The sequence below is a fragment of the Rhagoletis zephyria genome, unplaced genomic scaffold, assembly GCF_001687245.7.
Source record: "Rhagoletis zephyria isolate East Lansing unplaced genomic scaffold, Rhagoletis_zephyria_1.1 Rzeph_scaffold_05320, whole genome shotgun sequence".
NCBI lineage: Eukaryota > Metazoa > Arthropoda > Insecta > Diptera > Tephritidae > Rhagoletis > Rhagoletis zephyria.
In genome coordinates this window covers 24,373-43,356 of record NW_016162403.1, presented here as the reverse complement: position 1 = coordinate 43,356, position 18,984 = coordinate 24,373, and the positions used below count along the sequence as shown (strand labels likewise).

The following is an 18,984-nucleotide window of genomic DNA, read 5'->3' as shown; positions in this document are numbered from 1 at the left end:
CCCCCCCCGGTCAACTCCCGTTCTGTGTTATCGTGAAGTAAAGTGAAAGGTACATAATTAACACCGTAATAAATGCAGTGTTAAAGTGTTATTTTTATCACTTTGCAATAACGCAAAACGAATTATCCCTTTGAACATAGACTGCTTTGATTTACTTTGCGTCAAATATCGGTCTTAACACTGTGGACATATTGCACCGTAAATAAAAAGTAGTCACAACTCAAAATTTTTCCGGACGCTGCGCCAAATAAGAAGTTCACATCATCACTATCTTCATTAACTTAAAATGTTTTAAAATATTATTAAGACTATTTTTGTTTTGCTTGGGTCGCTTGCTCAGCATCAGCAGTTGTTTGTCTCTCCTGAACAATTGGGATTTTTTGAGTTGTGACTATTTTTGATTTTAGGGTGCGATATGAAAACTACGCAGCATATAGCAGCTTTTTGTAGCCCAATTAATTTTGTTTAGAAAATATCAATGTGCTCACCAGTGATTTACATAAATTTCTTATCTAATGAATTTGTTTCTAGGGGTAGTTGAATATATGTGCTTCAAGTACAAACTGAAGTAAGAACTGTAATTCATAGGCTTAAGAATACGATGTTTTCGTAAAGGAAGCCTTGGAGATAGTGATACCATGCTTGCCCATTGACCTTCACAAAGATCATCGTAACGAAGTAGTCCGACTTCGTGTCCTCCTAGATTACCAGGTCCACGACACATTGCCATTTGACCATCCCACAATTTATATGGGAACTCGCGTATCCATCGGGCTAAATACAAAACACGGCAGTCGCAATGCCAAGGATTTTTATCAAACTTTACCGCCATTAGTTTTTTCAAACCCCGCAGAGCTCCACTTTTTAAATATTGTAGTTTATTTGAATCAATACGTCTGGAAAGAAAGGTATAATAATTTGTTAGTAAAGCACAGTTATTTTTGTTGCATATTTTCAATAATTCTATTTTGGAAATAATTTTTTTATATAATATAAATATACCCAAGAAACATGATACAAATATTTAAAGGTAGTTTCACTTCTTCTTCTTATCCGCCATTGCTCCCATTTGACGTAAACTGTGCTTTAGACGTTTTCTTTTAAATTGAAGATACCATATTCTTTGAAGAAACTAAAAAGTGGCTTTTTACTTAAAAAAAATTTTTCCAAAATTATTTCAAGGAATATATTTTGAGCATCATAATATAGCGAGCTATTAGTGGTTTATTTCTAAAGTTAATTATAAAACGGAAGGCTAGTAAAATACTCCTATTACATTGCGTAATGCACATGGATAATCTATTTGTTTATGCAATTGTTTTCATCATTATTTAGTACGATTAGCCGCATATTTCGGGATGGCCACGTACATGGTAACTTCACCAAGGTGTTGTTTGCTTGTTCCAACCACTTTTCGGCGGAAAATTTTCAGCCTCGGCACGGGTGTGCCCAATCTAAGCGAAACGCTGCACCAGCAGCAGTAGAGCGAGTAGCTTATCTCTCTATAAACTATAACAAGGAGCTCTAAGAATTTGTAAATTTTGTTACCTTTATTTATGCTTCCATAGTGCTTTCATTGACGATAAGCTACTTTTTAACTATTCCCTTGTTCATATGTTCTCTAAAAAGGATCCAAATTAAAGCAACATCCTAATATTTATAATAATATCTCATGGAACACTGCATATAATGCCAAATTTTTTTGCGGTAAGGTAATTTAAGGTATTTTAAATTAAGTCTAACTCATTAACAGCTAAGCTACGATGAATTAAGTAAATTTGCCTTGCGTATTGTTATTTTTTAATGCATAAAAAATTCCTTTAAAAAATTAAAATATCACGCATCGCAGTGAGCAGACGTGCTTTCTTAAGCTCTGCACTTTTTACACTATATTTTTTGTGTTTTTTGCGTTATAAGCAATCATGATTCAATAATACAAGGTTCGATAAACTGACAGTTGTCTCTCTCGCACCGCTCCCTTAGCAGTGGCACCGTGTTGCTTCTTTGCAAATTTACATGGAAACAGTGTAGCTTTGGTGTGAAATAAAAGTATAAGCTTTTGTGCAATGTTTACTTGTATATGATTATGAAGCATATTTAACTGATGAAAACATAAGCCTTGGATGTTTACATCGATCTCATAGTAGTCTTATTTTAATTTTGAGTCATTTTGCAGTTTTTATACAGCTAAATAGCATATAAATTACGTAAATCACGTAGATATATCAATATTACGTTCAACATTTCGTTTAAAATGCCAGATTTCCTGCAAATACATTAGAATTTACAAAAGGAATTTCACTACTAATTGCCTACTTTGCGTACTTTTCTACTACCATTTTCGCAACAAGGGATTGCATTCTTGCCCTTTCTCTGTCCTTCGTAAATGCAACCTTTTGTAAGGGAGTGTCAAACCGCAGCTGTCAATAATTATCTAACCTTGTATTATTGAATCATGATAAGCAATAACCTGCATTCATCTGAATTGTATTGTCGCGTGCTTTTGCCTGTGTTATTGTGTGTTTGCTTCAAAAGCTGTGTGCAGAAAAAACGCTTGAAATAGCAAGCTGCTTCCCTGCCTTTGTACCTCGTGAGTGATGTCTCCCCCTTCCACGGTATCTCTTAAGCGCCCACCAAGTAAAGGCTCCCCTAACGCGGCTTACAAAACCGCGAAGTTAGATGAGAGCATCGTTCTATCTACGGCACGATTGAGAGAATACAAAGGTTGCGCCGATCTCGGACCGCTATTCCTCTCTTAACGAATTTGACAGAATCGTTGTTTCCATGACGTTACACTTGTGCAAACTGTTTACGTTTTCCTTGCAATATTTCTTCTTCTTCTTCCATTCTTGCTCACGTTTTGGCATTTCTCTCTCGCAATTGCACCAGTGTGACGTCACACAAAAGTTATTCTTAAAAATCCTCTCTGATCGGCGCAATCTTGTATTCTATCATTCTTGTATCTACGGTACTTTCAACGCTAAGAGACTTAGAAGACAAAGTGCAGAGTCAAACTGAAAAGCTGCAATCGATATTTGATGGTCTCTCATCCAGACTGGCGGACATCGCGAATAAGCTGACAAAGCGAATAGACAAAGAAATAGCGCTATTGACAACAAAAACGGCAGAGTCTGCCGCTCAAATTGCATCGCTGGAAATAAGTGTAAGTTCTCTTGAAAATAAACTGAGATTGCTGGGCAAGCAACTAGAGAGTCAGGAAGAGAAGGGAAATCTTGGTTTTAGCGCGGACGCTGTTATTTTTTGTTTGCCGCATATTGAAGGTGAAAATCTCCAGATTTGCCAGTCGATCGATTTTTTAGCGCCTCAAATAAGAGACATTTTCCGGACTAAGTCGCGCTCAAACCAAAGCGAAAGTGGAGCGGTCATAGTGAAATTCCACTCACCAATAGATCGAAACCGCACCTTAAGCGCATTCAGAGATTACCGGAAGAGTACGAAGCAGCAAAGTCTATTGAAAAATATTAATCTAGTATTTTCCGCGGAACGGAGATTCGGAAAAGGTATTAGGAATTATTCATAGTTTTGAAATACATTTCACGAAAGCAAAAACTTTCTTTTTTAAACACCTGGGACATCACTGAACATTATAAAGGACCCTAAATGACGGCCAAGCTCAAAGCTTTAAAAATTTGTTGATGTGATTTTTGAAGTGAACGTTCCAAAATTAGCCGGTATACACATTTAAAAATTTTTAGAATCAGTGGTTGAATTTTTGTACTGAAAGGGTTAAGAAAGCTTTAGTTTAAAAGTGTGATACTAAAGCTGATGCCAGATAAAACTTTGTGGCTTTGCGGAACATTTATAACTTTGCCAGCAAAGCGCCAGACGCAAAAGGTATGCCACAATGAACGCCAAGAAAACAATTTTGTTCTGATTTTTTACTCGTAAAAATTGCTGTGGGTTTTATATATTTAGCTTTAAAAATATCAGCAATGTAATTAATTGTTATGTTTCATGTTTGTACATTTTCATACAATTCATCTCATCTGTCAAAGCGAATCTGTCATGCAAAGCGAAGCACGCGTTTTATCTGGCATCAGCTTAAAATGTCTTTCACCATAATCGGCGTAAATTTTCAGTGATTATTACATTTCAGCTTACGACTAATAAATGCTTTGGACAGATATTGTAAAAGGTTGGATTATACATTAAAGATGACTGTTTTCTCACGGCCCACAGTACGAAGCTTCGAGAGGTCCTTTAAGAACTTAAAAATTGTCCTGGGTTATCTGGTCTCTAGCAACACAAGATTAATTGTTGTCTTTCACGAAGTTTTTTAAATAAATCTTGAGCTAAATACTGAAGTATATTCATGAATATCACGTTATATTATATACTTAAATTTAAGTTCTCAATATTAGTAAGTATTTATTTACTGCATTCACCCGAATTTCGGGGGCTACCACTAGTTTTAATATATTTTCAGTTTAATTTCTAATAAAATTTACCTTTAGAAAATCAATGTGAAATAATTTCGGAATCGATTACCCGGTTTGCTGAGCAACAGACACATCTGCTTTTTAAATATTTTTTTTTTTTTTTTTTAACAAATCGGCAAGTACATATCGTCCGCCGCATGCCAGAAACATGAATGTGTAAAAATTAAAATTTTGGGAGATCAAGTTTAAAAGTCTTTTATACGAGACTTAACTCTTCATTCATGAAATTGACATTGTGAAATATGTGGTTTCCGTGTACGCATGGTATTCTGGGTTTTGGTATCACATAGAACATCCAAAGGTTAATCAATTCAATCCAATAACTCAAAATTGGTAAATTTGGACATTTATGCTTCTGGCAATAGGGTGACATTCACATTTATAAATTTTTTATACGCCTGTTCTACATATTTGTAGTAAGAATATAGTAGTCAAATTTCGACGCCTGAGTGAATGATCGACCTATCTCGGCAGTCAGTACGAAAACGCCCTATCACAGAAAAAATTTCAAGAACGCTCTACTTCAGAATTTGGTTGAAGAATTTTATTGAAAAATAACCTATCTCAGAATTCGGTTCAAAAATGCCCGCATGCGTATGTGTAGCATGAGCATCTGTAACAGAAACTTGGAATTCAAAGAGTAGAAAAAAAGAAGATTCCCATTTTCAGTTCCAATGCTATGGGATTATCGGAAATACCACTCACAAAAAACTGTTTTTGTTTAATGCACTTTTGTGGACACAAATATAAAACACGACATCTTGTGCAATATCTTTATGTTAAATCCGTAACGAAGGCTATATCGGTCATTAANTCAAAGAGTAGAAAAAAAGAAGATTCCCATTTTCAGTTCCAATGCTATGGCATTATCGGAAATACCACTCACAAAAAACTGTTTTTGTTTAATGCACTTTTGTGGACACAAATATAAAACACGACATCTTGTGCAATATCTTAATGTTAAATCCGTAACGAAGGCTATATCGGTCATTAACATAGAAAAAGCGTCAACTAGTTACTACACTAATAGTGATGACGATGGTAACGTTACCGATACCAAAAAGTGTGATGAGTTTATCACATTTGGCTGCCGTTCGACTGAGCAACATTTTGTATCTAACGAGAACAAGAAAATTGTGCGGGATTTGTAATTATCCCACCGACAAACCGAGATGCTGGCTTCTAGATTGAAGCCGCAGAATTTAGGGAAATTGATTTTAAAATTACTCGTAACCGTAACGACGACTGGAAAAACTACAAGAAGGTGTTCAAAATGGACTAAGGTAGCACTAACCTCGCTTATTGCGCAGATCCACCGCAACTGTTTGATCTCTTGGGTCAAAATTATGTACCAGAGGAGTGGAGACTTTTTTTGATGGCTCAAACAAAAGTAAAGAATGAAAAGTTTTATATCTGTGAGGACTTATTAAATGATTTTATTTATATATTCTTCTAAATGTACATATATTTAGGCTTAAAGGCAGAGTTGCTGCACAACAAAAACGAAATTCCGTCGGTACCGCTAAAAATTTTCCAATAAGGCTTAAAACAAATATAGAATACTGGTAGCTAAAAGGTGATAAGTCTAATCTTACAGGAACTGAATATGCCTTGAATTTAAAGAAATTGAATAATTAAAGTTTTCAATTTAATACGTGCACATCGTTTATTAAGAAAATAAATAATATGTATGTGAATATTTAAATATTTCTTTATTAATCATCATGACACTAGCATAAAAACATGATTCAATAATAAAAGGTTTGCTCAGAAAACAGTTTTCTCGCTTCCTCTGGACAAAATTGGCTCCCTTACCAAGGCACTGTGTGTGGGTTCGTGTGTGTGTGTAAAGCTTTTGTAAGGCCCGTGCAGCAACATTTAGAGACAGTCTGGCAAAGCGCTAGTTCCGCCCTACAAATTTCAGAACTGTCTCTGAACTACTGCAAAAGGTATGCAGAGCAGGCCGTTTGAAACTCATATGTTGATAGGTGCGCTGTCATCAATGTTACTTATCCTGGTCATGTGAAAGCTGACAAAAGATGCTATAGTACATTTTTTCGATTTCTTAGTCCCTAAAAATAATAGCAAACTGTTTTCGTTTATTTAATATGTAATTCTCTATATAGTTTATGGGCCACTGGTAAAATATTTCCAAAAAAGTTGTTATTGGTAACATTAATGTCATTTTTATACATATATACATACGTATAAAATTGAATGCAAAATATATTTACAAAATTTAGTTAAGCTACACTTAACAGCAAAAGTCTGCGTACACCATTTCTTTTCTTAAATATTCACAATATATTGAGAGTTAAAATTTGTTTGTTATTATTTTATAAAGAAAACGATCATGCTTAAAACAAAATCATATAAACAGTGTTTTAAAACTGTATACAAAACAAAGTTGAATTTAATGATTGTTCATTAAAATGTTTGATCTTTTAATCCGATTTAGAAAAAATAACCGAAAGTCGTATACAATCTCACTTTAAAGTGGGGTTGCTATTGCTATGACCGATCGGTGACAGGTAATAAGATCAACGGAAATAAGGTGTGCCTCTTTGGTCCCAGATGGATTCATTTTTAACTACGAGGTATGAAGTAGAAGAAAGGTTAAATGCCCACCGACCTTCAAAACCCAAACCCGTGCAAAATCTAGCTTCAAAATTAAATCACAACCCGAACCCTAAACAAAGTTTTCAAAGCTTCAACCCCAATTTCAACTCAACACAAACCCAACCTCATAACTCAAATCCCAACTCCAGTAATGTGCGATCGTATCACAATGATCAGAGATACGTCTGTTATTGCAACTTGTGTAAGGTCTCGCCTTCTCACCCACTCCAAATATGTCCAAAATTTAAAACAATTTCGCCCCCAGAACGATCGAAGTTCGGTACAGAAAGTGGATATTGTAAAAACTCCTTAGCATTTTCTCACTCATCCAGAGATTGTAGGAGCAGTTTCACGAGTGTTTACTGTCAGAAAAGCCATAAGTCTATGCTACATTTATCCCCAAACTCTAACTCAAACTCAACCCCAAACTCCAAAAATCGACAGTATACACGACAGATCTACACGACAGATCTACGGATGAACTCGCTGCAGATGTTTCAAATGATTTCGAACGAGAAACCCCAAACTTATGTAGTCAAGAAGATCAATGATCCATTCAAGCTCATCACACAAGCAGTAAGGAAAAAATATGGCTCCCAACTGCGATTGTTCCCATAATACACTTGGGAAATACATATAACATTCGAGCCTTGAGAGCCCTGCTCCGAAAAGACGTTCATTTCGTCGAGAACAGAATAAAGAACTTACTAAAACTTCCGACAAAAAGGGCTCTTAACGAGATTTCCGGTAGGGGAGGAAGAATAGTTCAGAACTTAACCCAATTATGCCAACTAACGCTGTGCACTAGAGATACAAAAGTGAAGGAAGAAACAAATGCCATCGTTCGACCTCAACTTACCCTGTTTCTTCCATCATTTACCATCAAAAATATGGGCATTACCCAATTTCCTCGTTAGATCTCTCTCCCTCTTGTTTCACTCCGGGTCAAATAGACTTGGTGATTGGCAACGATCTAACCCCAAAAATATTTTTGTCTAGAGTCAAAAATGTTGGCGGAAGCTTGCTGGCACAGAATACTACCTTTGGATGGATTCTTAGTGGCCCAGTCCAAGCTCAAGTTTCGTCATTTTCAACAAGAGTCGAAGAAACATCAAACGACCTTCTAAGACGTTTTTGGGAACAGGAAGACCCCGTCCAACCATCGATGGAAGCCACGTACTGTGAGGATCTCTACAGAAAAACCACTATGAGACGAGAATATGGCCGTTACGAAGTTCGACTACCTTTCAAGAAGGAATTTCCCGATCTCATAGCCCTTGGACACTCAAAATTTGTCTCTCTTAGCCAATACCTTGGGAGAATATGAGACCCTGCAACACATGGACCTCGCAACACCCCAGGAAGTCGTTCAAGATGGAAAATACTTCTCTTTTTACCTTCCACACCACGCAGTCTTATGCCCAGAGAGTAAAACCACGAAGGTAAGAGTGGTTTTTAATGCCTCAAAGTCCTCCAGTTCAGGTCACTTTCTAAATGACGTGCTCTACACTTTTCCCACTCTCCAACCCGATTTAATGTTGTTAATAATAAATTGGAGACTATAAGTTTGTGTTTAAGGGCGACATTGAAAAAATTTACCGCCAAATACGAGTCCACGAAAACGACCGCGGTTTTCAAAGAATTGCTCTTCGAAAGACTGCCGAAAACCCAATAAGTGACTTCAGACTTAAAACAGTGACTCTCGGCTTTAATTGCGCCCCTTACCTTGCCATACGAACACACCATCAACTTGCCCAAGAGTCTTCGCACAAATTCCCCTTATGCGAAAAAATTTTAAAGTAGGAAACATACGTTGACTATTTATTTTCTGGAGCACATGATATAGAAACTGCAGAGAACTTTTTATCCAACTTTTCCAAGCTCTAAACTCCGCAGGATTTCCTGTAAAGAAAATTACCGCAAACAACGACCGGCTACTCGAAAAAATGCCCAACGAAAACTTATTGGATTCGAACTTCCTAAAATTTGAAGATTTTAGCACCGCAAAGACTTTAGGAATTCGATGGAATACAGTTACCGACTTATTCTCTTACACATTCAACCTACCCTCAACACCACATTCAGCAACAAAGCGGCAAGTCCTCTCGACAGTTGCCAAACTTTTTGACCCTCCTGCAGACACTTTGGAAAGAGGGAACCGGCTGGGATGAATGTGCCAGACCCAATTCTCTTAATATGTGGTGCAAATTTGTCGAAAACCTATGCGAAGTTGGAAAGATAGAAGTTCCCCGTTGGATAGGATTCTCACCCACTTATAACATCCAAATTCATGCATCACAAGAGGCATATTGCAACCCATCTACTCGTCGCGAAGGGAAAAGTAGCTCCCCCTTCATACAGTCAGTCTTCCGCGCTTGGAATTCTGTGGGGCAGTACTTCTATCCAAGCTCCTAAACCAGGTACGGTCGCAATTAGATCTACAAAAGGTTGCCGTATATTTATTTATGGTGCGACTCGTCGATCGTACTTGCTTGGCTGGAAAAACTCCCATGCGTTGCCATCCGTACTTCCCAAATCCTCAAGAACGTAGGAAACTCAACATGGCGACATGTAAGGAGCAGCGACAACCCCGCTGACGTAGGCACTCGTTCACTATGGTGGCATGGTCCGGAATGGCTGCATGATAACCCGAATAGTTGGCCACCCCAAAGAACTCCACCCTCCGAACAAAGAAATGATAAATCCTTCCATATGGCAAGAAACGAAGACATTTTAGACGATTTTTCTTCATTCGCAAAAGCTTTGCAAATCATTAGCTACGCATTTCTTTTCTTCCACAATTGCAGATAGGCAGAATCTGGTCCATTAACCCAACTCGAAATAAAGAACTTAAAGGTCTGATTGATTACTCTAGCTCAAAAACGATATTTTGAAGACGAATACTCAAATCTCATCTCCAAGAAACCCATAAGTAAGAAAATCAGTTTGCTATCTGTTAACCCATTCATTGATCAGCAGGGCTTAATGCGTGTGGCTCATGCCACACTAAGCTACAACGAACGACACCCGGTTATACTACCAGGAAACTCAGGGTTCTGTGAACTTTATCTACAATTTCTACAGATAACTCTCCTTCATGCAGAAAAGCCACTGATGATCCGTATGCTCCAAGAAGAATTCCTAATTCCCAGGTTAAAACCCCGTATAAAGAAGTGCATCTATCAGTGTAAAACAAAAGGTACGCTCCCAAATAATGACCGCACTGCCTCCAGAAAGAGTAAAATTCTCACTACCTTTTACTGTTAATGGAGTAGATTTCGCAGGCCCATTTCTAGTTAAAGCTGGAATAACCCGAAACGCCCCTTATCACAAATATGTGTGCGTATTCGTTTGCTTCTCCACGAGAGCAATCCACTTGAAAGTCTGTTCTGATTTGTCCACTGAAGCATTCTTGGCAGCCTTTGCACGATTTGTGGATCGTCGAGGGTTACCCTCGAAAATGATGTCCGACAATGGCAAAACTTTCGTTCGAGCGCAACGTGCATTGAATAAAACCTTATATGCCTTCCTCAAACAAGCTTATTCCGAAGTTGTAAACACATTCAGTATCCAAGGAGTAGAATGGCAATTAATTTCTCCACGTGCTCCTCACATGGGTGGCCTGTGGGAGTCCGGCGTAAAGAGTTTCACCAAAGTTTACGGTACGCATAAGCAGCCAAAATCAAACGTTAAGCAACAGAACATCAACTAACTATGAGCCACCAAAACGCGAAAGGCTGTAACGAGTCGTCGACAATTGCACAGAATGGTCACCGCAGCCGTTACATCGCTACAGGATCTTCAGAACGCTTTGTTGAACATTGCACCGGAGCAAGGAAGCCAGGAATGGTCAAGATGAGGAAGCCGGTAATTTCATCGACCTCTAAAATTCCTCTATTTTGTCTTGGATTTTCCACCTCTATTTTGTACATGAATGTTATACCTACACACACACAAAAACGTTTTGTATATCCCCAAATGGCACTAAGTTTGCGACCGTCTACCGAAGTAAACATACTTGTTGTAAACCAACACAACCTGTATAAATTTGAATTTGAAATCTTTTCATCAAGCGCACTTACTTGAATTTTAAAATCGTTTTTTAATTGCAAGTTTGGAAAAACCCACTCTACCCGAACGAAACCACAGCAACTCTGCTAGCATCTCGTTCAAACATTCTTCGTACGCGAGTATATCTTTAGTATAATGCTCCATTCCCTTTATTCTCTAAACCACAAAGAATTTTTTGATGAGACTTAAGCATATTGATTTGCTAATATCGGAACTATTTCTTTCACGTTTATTTGCCAAGAGTTCTTCAACGGCTCGATGGTAGTGGAGCTGGGCAATTTTTAATTATGATTGCTTAATTGTAATCCTTAAATTATATACGATTACGATTACTTTAATTGTAAGCATAAATGTTAACATTATGATTATAATAATTGTAATCTTAAAAAATAAGGACTGTGATTACTGTAATCGTACTGAAAAACAAGATTACGAATACCGTAATTGTCATCCTAAAAATTTTAAGTTTACAATTACAGTTATTGCTCATGAGAATTACGATTCAAGTACTTTAATTGTAATCCTAAAAATATTATGACTAAATTAATGCAATCGTAATCAAGAAAATGTTGATTGCGATTTTCTGATATTCTGTAGAGGTTTAGTAGTTAAGTAAATGAGCGGAACTTTCACCGAAAAGTATGTAAAATTTATTTAAAGTTGAAATAATACAGTTACACAGCGGCCGCTGTGGTGTAGTGGTTAGCAGTGCGGGCTACCATTTCGCTGGGCCTCTATTCAAGCCATTTTCAACCCAACATCAAAAAATAAAAAACCTAAAGCGTTTTTTGGAGCTTTTGTTTTTAGTTTGCAGATACCAAATCTGTAAATCTGAACAAAAAGGGGGCAAAATTTATAGCAATCGTAAGTTTTGTATGAAACAGAGCTGGGTAATTTTTGATTACGATTACATTTTAATTACGATTGCTTAAACGAAATCCTTAAATTATATATGACTAGCTGTACCCTGCCACGCTTTGCTGTGGCATATTCCTGTTACATAGAACATAAATGATTAACGAAACAAAGCATACGTTTCATATAAGTTTGAGTTTCTAATAGATACTTGTGTGCACACAGTATTTGTCGTTTTGCCATTCTCTGCATAGATATCAAGGATATCTGGTTTGTCGACACGGGAACATGCAACATCTCAGAAGCAATCCGCATCTTAATCTAAACCACACTTTTCCAATGCTTGACCTTGGGCATTATTGATTGCGATTCCGAATGCCAATCGAATTGGGAATTGCAATCTTTTAAATTGAAATTGTGTATCGGTCGGAATCATGGGAATTCTTCACCTTTGCGACAATGTAGACTATTTCAGGCAAGCATTTATCTCGCCCGCTAGTGTTAATCGAGAAATTACAGGCAATGTTTGCGTTAAGTCTCCTGAGAGCAACATCAATGCATTCCCGAATGGTTAAACGTTTCCATGCAAATCTCGCGACAATCGATCAAAACCCTCAAGCAATTTTTTGTGTGCAATTGTACACTCATCCCAAACAATGAGTTTAAATTTTCATAATACTTTTTCCATACCGGATCTTCTGGAAATATTGCACGTATGATTGCTGAATTAGCAATTCTTTCACCTAATAACAATGTCGCAGAAATTCCAGGCGGAGCCCTAGCTAAGCTTATGTAATTTTTTGAACGAACCGTCCCCCGAATCAATCTGATAAGGAATGTTTTCCTAGTTCCTCCAGGCGTATCCAAGAATAAGGTCTCCAGAAATCATTTTCTCCTTCTTATTTGACGCTGGAACCGCCTAAGCCATTTGGCCGAGCTCGACAAAGAACGTCAGTCGTTTATCTCTGTGGCAACTGACGCCAATAGGAAATGCCACGTGAAGCCAAATCCTTCTCCACTTGGTCTCTCCATTGCAGTGGGGGCCAACTCTTTTTCTGGTACGACCAGCGGATTGCGAGTTGAGTACTTTCAGACCTGGAACGTCGCTTCCCATTCGAATGGCATGTCCAAGCCAATGGTGCCGCTGTATTTTCATTCGCTGCACTATGACCATTTCGTTATAAAGCTCATACAACTCATCGTTCCATCGTCTGCGATACTCCCCGTCTCCAAGGCGGAGAGACCTGTAAATCTTTCGTAAGATCTTTCTTTCGAATACTCTAAGAGCCGCCTCATCGAATTTTGTCATTGTCTAAGCTTCTGCGCCATAGACCCGCTCGGGAATGATGAGTGACTTAAAGAGTGTGGTTTTTGTACGTCGAGAGAGAACTTTGATCCCGAATTGCCTACTCAGTCCAAAGTTGCACTTTTTGGCTAGAGTGATTCTGAGTTGGATTTATATGCTGACATTATTATCGGTGTTAATGCTGGTTCCCAACGAAATTCTTTACTTTCTCGGAATTACAACTGGCAACAGTGACGTGGGTGCCAAGGGTCGAATGCCCTGACTGTTTATTTGATGTTGTTATCGTTCGTTATCCAACATGGGAAAGGCAGAACAGACTTCGAGGTTTTAGTTACCGACGATGTCGATATCATCGGCACACGCCAGAAATTACACGCAGCTCTTATTACCTCTGATCCAATACTTTTCGTGAAAAATCCTGTAAAACTGTCAAATAGCAAAATTACTCTCTGAAGTGAGAGTAAAAAGTGAGTAACAACAAAAAGTACGGGAACAAAAAACCATTTTTCCTGTAAAAACGTCAACCAGTGATTGCTTGACACTTTTCATGATTTTACCAGAAGAAAAAGTTCGGGTAAAATCTTGCAACTTCATTCTCTACACAACTCTCCAAAAGTCGGATTGTTGAGTACGGGAACATTTTTCCTGCAACTTCCTGCAAGTTCGTGTTCAATCTTGTAAGTTCATGGAGTACTGGATCAGAGCTATTATGTTAACACTTGCATCATGCGATCGTAAATGCCCTTCTTGTTTAGCTTTAATTTGAGAATGTCTGTTTGCGCATATAACAGGAGTTCGCAATAGTAATAATAATAATAATCATAATAACATTATCTGTTGTTATTAAAAATTTCTTTACTCGGAATATACTTAGTAGGCTATGGCGACCCCAAACGAAATTGTTTATGATTAAAATTTAACTGTTAACTGTGTTAATGTAAGGGAATGGTGAGAATTTTAAGTTTTCATTACTTCATTTCATGGGATATTTTTATGTTTTCGTTACGCTGTTTATAATTTTTTCATTTGTATCAGTGGTTATTTATTAATTTATTTCTGTACGTAATTTGTATACCAAATCTTCGTTGATAATATGATCACTTCGTTTGATAAGATGTTGTAAACTCTCTCTTCATTTTAACTATCCGGATTTGGATAAGTGAAAACATTAACAAAAAATTTCTCTTGTAAAGCTTTCCCAAACGCTTTCCGTTTCGAACCAGTTATGTAATATTTCATTTAATTCAAATATTTTCAGTTTACTTTTATATATTGCATAATTCTATTGAGAGTATTTCCAAATCAAGATTCCTTAAATACCTTTCGTTTGGTACTCATATTGTAACATTTCATTTATTTTTTTAATTTAATGGAGTTTTATTTTCAAACGGGTGGCAAACCTCTTCAAACATATTTTCGACCGTAAGTTTGATACCCATATTACAATATTTCATTTGTTTAATCAATTTAACTGAGTTCAAATTTTCAAATAGGTGGCAACCCTCCTTAAAAATATTTCCAGCAGTCATGTTTTTTAAACGTCTTTAAGCTGATATCTTTATTGTAATAAGTCATTTATTTTATCAATTAAATTGAGTTAAATTTTCAAACAGGGGGCAGCCCTCTTCCTACATATTTTCGACTGCAAGCCTTCTTAAAAATCTAAAGTTTATTACCCACATTGCAATTTTTCAATTATCTTATCCTAAAAAATATTTCCTACAATCTGTTTTTTAAACTTCTTTAATTTGATACGTTTGTTGTAATAAGCCATTTATTTGATCAATTATATTGAGTAAAATTTTTCAACAGGTGGCAACCCTCCTCAAACTTATTTTCGGCTGTATTCCTTCTTAAAAATCTAAAGTTTAATACCCACATTGCAATATTTCATTTATTTTATCAATTTAACTGAGCTAAAATAAAAATAGGTGGCAGCCCTCCTCAAAAGTATTTCCTACAGTCATCTTTCTTAAGCCTCTTTAATTTGATACCTATATTGTAATGTGATTTATTTTATAAATTAAACTTAGTTAGATCTTCAAACAGGTGGTAACCCTCCTCAAAGTTTCTCATAGTTTCGGCTGTAAGCCTTCTTAAAACTCTTTAGTTTGATACCCACATGGCAACATTTCATTTATTTTATCAATTTAATTGAGTTAAAATTTTCAGCCCTCCTCCAAAATATTTCCGACAGTCACCTTTCTTAAACTCCGTTAATTTGATACCTATATTGTAATATGTCATTTATTTTATCAATTAAATTTAGTTAAATTTTTAAACAGGTGGCAACCCTCTTCAAACATATTTTCGGCTGTAAGCCTTCTTAAAACTCTTTAGTTTACACCCACATGGAAATATTTTATTTGCTTTATCAATTTAACGGAGTTTAAATTTTTAAATAAGTGGCAACCCTCCTCAAAGGCATTTCCAACTTAATTTTGTACCCATATTGCAACATTTCATTTATTTTATGAATTTGACTAAGTTAAAATTTTCAAATAGGTGGCAACCCTCATCAATAATATTTCCAACAGTTATCTTTTTTAAACCTCTTTAATTTGATACCCATACAGGTGGCAACCCTCCAGGTTTTTGCGATACCATTGGTTCTGGTATTATACCGAATAATACAAATAACAAATTGTTGAAATCGGTTCAGCCGTTCTCGAGTTTTGACGACCGTGGCAGACGAACACAACGTTTTTATAAAGGGTGTCCCAGAAGTAACCTGCCAAACTTGAGGAGAAGGCAGGTGGGGTGGTGAGCTCCCTGATAAGCAAACATTTTTCAGGTAAGTGTCTCCGTTTTTGAAATATTTAAATTTTTTTGAATTAAAAAAAATCGTGCTTTTTCATGTATTTTCTTTAACTGCATCTACAAAGAAGTCTATACTTAGTAAATTTTTTATGTAAAATACTTCCAGATATATGCTTCTCCATATTCCAATGCAATGTAGTTAAAATATATTAAGCAACCATTATAAAATTAGGACTATATTGGGATTTTAAATTTTTTGATATTTTCTTCCCCAACTTTGACTATCTCTGGTAAAAAAAAATTTACTGAGCTATAACTTTACATTACATAAAAAAATTGCTCATTTAATAAAGATTTCAGAAAGGTGCCACTCTTAATATTTCGAATAGAAAAAAAAGTTATAGCCGCTTTTGTGGGGAAACGACTGAGACACGCTAGAATGTATTTAATAGATTTAAATTTAAGTTGGTCTTGTTACCGACCAATGCTAAATAGTACAAAGGTAAATTATTACTTGCTCCTGACATTATTTTGTGTTACTTACCGGAAATANCATTGTGTTATTAATACTATGACAGAGAACACGCAGTATACGTCGCATGAATATGCGGATATTCACCTAATTTACGGTGAAGCTTGCTGTAATGCCAGAGCTGCTCAAAGACTCTATGCAGAGCGATACCCAAATCGTCGGCATCCGGGTCGTGAAGTATTCCCCCGCACACATAGAGAAATANAGATAAGACCGTTCGCAGTACCAGTACAAAATAAATTTATGGTGCGGTATTTTTAATTGTCAACTCAACTCCCACAGTTATTTAAAGTTCCTTCAGGAACGGCTTTCAACTGTTTTAGAAGATGTACCCTTAAACCTGCGGCAAAGACTATGGCAAAATGACGGATACCCTGCTCACTACGGGCATTAGGTAATCACGTGGCTTGCTCGATTGAATCCATTCGATTTTTTCTACAGAGACTGTCTTAAGGACAAAATTTGTTCAAAAATAATTCTAAACGAAGAGCATTTGCGGGAACAAATAAATGGAGCTGCTGCTGAGATAGCCCAATTGAGTTTAAGATCTCTAAAAGCGTCTTTTCTTAAAAGGTGCCGAGCTTGTATTAGAGTAGAAGGTCGCCAATTTGAGCATATTTTATCAATAAATGAATAAATTTTTCTGCAAACAACTCATGTATGTTTATGTACCTTTGTACTATTTAGCATGTCATTGCACAGTGGCCAATTTTTGGAAAACCCTGGCCAGAAGTGCAAAAAAAAATTGGTGCATTCGTATGCATAACCATCTTATATTGTTAAGAGGGCTCTACTGCGTATCGTTATGAGACAACAAGTCGATTCTCTTAAGGCATTTAGTGTTACAGGAGATCGAATTGACTGTTGCTAGTAATTCGCTCCAAACTTTTCGTAAATTAAAGCTTTCGTCGTTGTTAAAATTGTGGTATCTTCTTAAAAAAATAACAGTTTTCAAGCATCCGTTCATGGACATTTACTACGTTTATACGCACAGAATAATCGACTTAATTGAAAGCGCATTTACACCGTACACATTTCTCTCTAGTGTCTATAGGTTTGTTCGTCGAAAATCCAGCAAGAATTATCCAACACTCAAAATATCAGAGAGTAAGAAAAAATTCTCTCAAATTCTCTCTCATGTTGAGAAACTTGCAAATTTCTGCACGAACGCAAATTTGCAGGAATTTGCAAGTTTCGCTGCCAGCTGGCGTCCACGGTTGCATTTCAAACATAAAAAATTTTTATAGAATTTTTAAAATTCTTTCGTTATGTATAGACTGAATTTCAATTCGCTTTGAAAGAGCGAAGTGTTTTGGCTCACACTCAAGGCACATTAAACAGGTAGTATCAGTAGAGCAAAAACAACATTTGCGTGTATTTTGTTGTTGCTTCTGGTATCGAAAGTGTCAACAACTGTTCTGAATTTTTTCTTCTAAATCAAAGCGTGCCATGTGAAATACAAAAAATTATAAAAAATAAAAAATTTAAATTGGAAAAAATAAAAATTGATGCAACTTTCTTTCCTAGTAAATTTGTTTGCTTCTCGAAGCATTGATCCATCCTTTGCAAGGCCCAGTAATCAGCGGTCGTGCTGCCGAGTTGGGCGAACGTTCCAAAAGCTGCTATTCAATCGCTTGTTTTGTATGGAAAAAGGTTTCACAAGCAAATGGATTTTAACAACTTATAATTTTCGTGAGAAAAAATTAAAAATATTTGACATTTTCGATACCAAATAATTTGAAAATAAATCAAATCAGCTGCTCTACTGATACTACCTGTTCAATGTACCTTGCTCACACTCCATTTCAAATCGGTAGTTTATTTCTCTAGACAGTTAGAAAAAGTGTATAAACACCGCTCTCAGTCAAAGCGAATTGGAGATCAGCTGTTCCGCTCAAATTCCAAATAATCGCATCAGTAGCTCGTTTCTGTAACAATTCTCTACCAAGGCGAATTGAGATATGAATTCGCCGCCCTGTTCTCTACTGCTAATTAGTAGGTGAGAGTGACGTATTTTCTCTACCAGTAGAGAAATAATCGGTAGAGAAAAGTTACAGAAACGGGCTACAGTATTTAAAAGCTGATTAATAATAATCGTTCTTTTTCTTTGCCACAATTTTATAATGCCGAACAAAACTAGATTTTTATCACTTCCCATTATGTTAACTTATAAAATGTCAAATGAAAACTGCTGATTTTGTTTGCTTTTGAAGACGGTTACTTTGATGCCGATAAAAAGCCGTAAGTATAAGGTTTGTTCGTCGAGCAAAAAATTTGTACGAATTTGTACGAATTATCACGATTTTTGCCCAAATCGCGTTCGTGCAGACCAAAAAATTATCCAACACTCAAAAATTGTGAGAGCAAAGTGACAGTTCTCT

At 36.5% G+C, this 18,984-nt stretch overlaps 1 protein-coding gene across 1 annotated transcript in view; it reads right to left on the bottom strand.

Annotated features, from left to right (window-relative positions):
* Positions 1 to 51: 51 nt before the first annotated feature.
* Positions 52 to 18,984, bottom strand: part of LOC108371946 (leucine-rich repeat-containing protein 15) — a gene marked incomplete at its 5' end in the record, with an annotated part of 38,003 nt that continues 19,070 nt past the window's right edge. The window contains one exon of the mRNA XM_017627564.1: positions 52 to 896. Coding sequence (XP_017483053.1) covers positions 509 to 896 — 388 coding nt within the window. The remainder of the gene's footprint in view (positions 897 to 18,984) is intronic.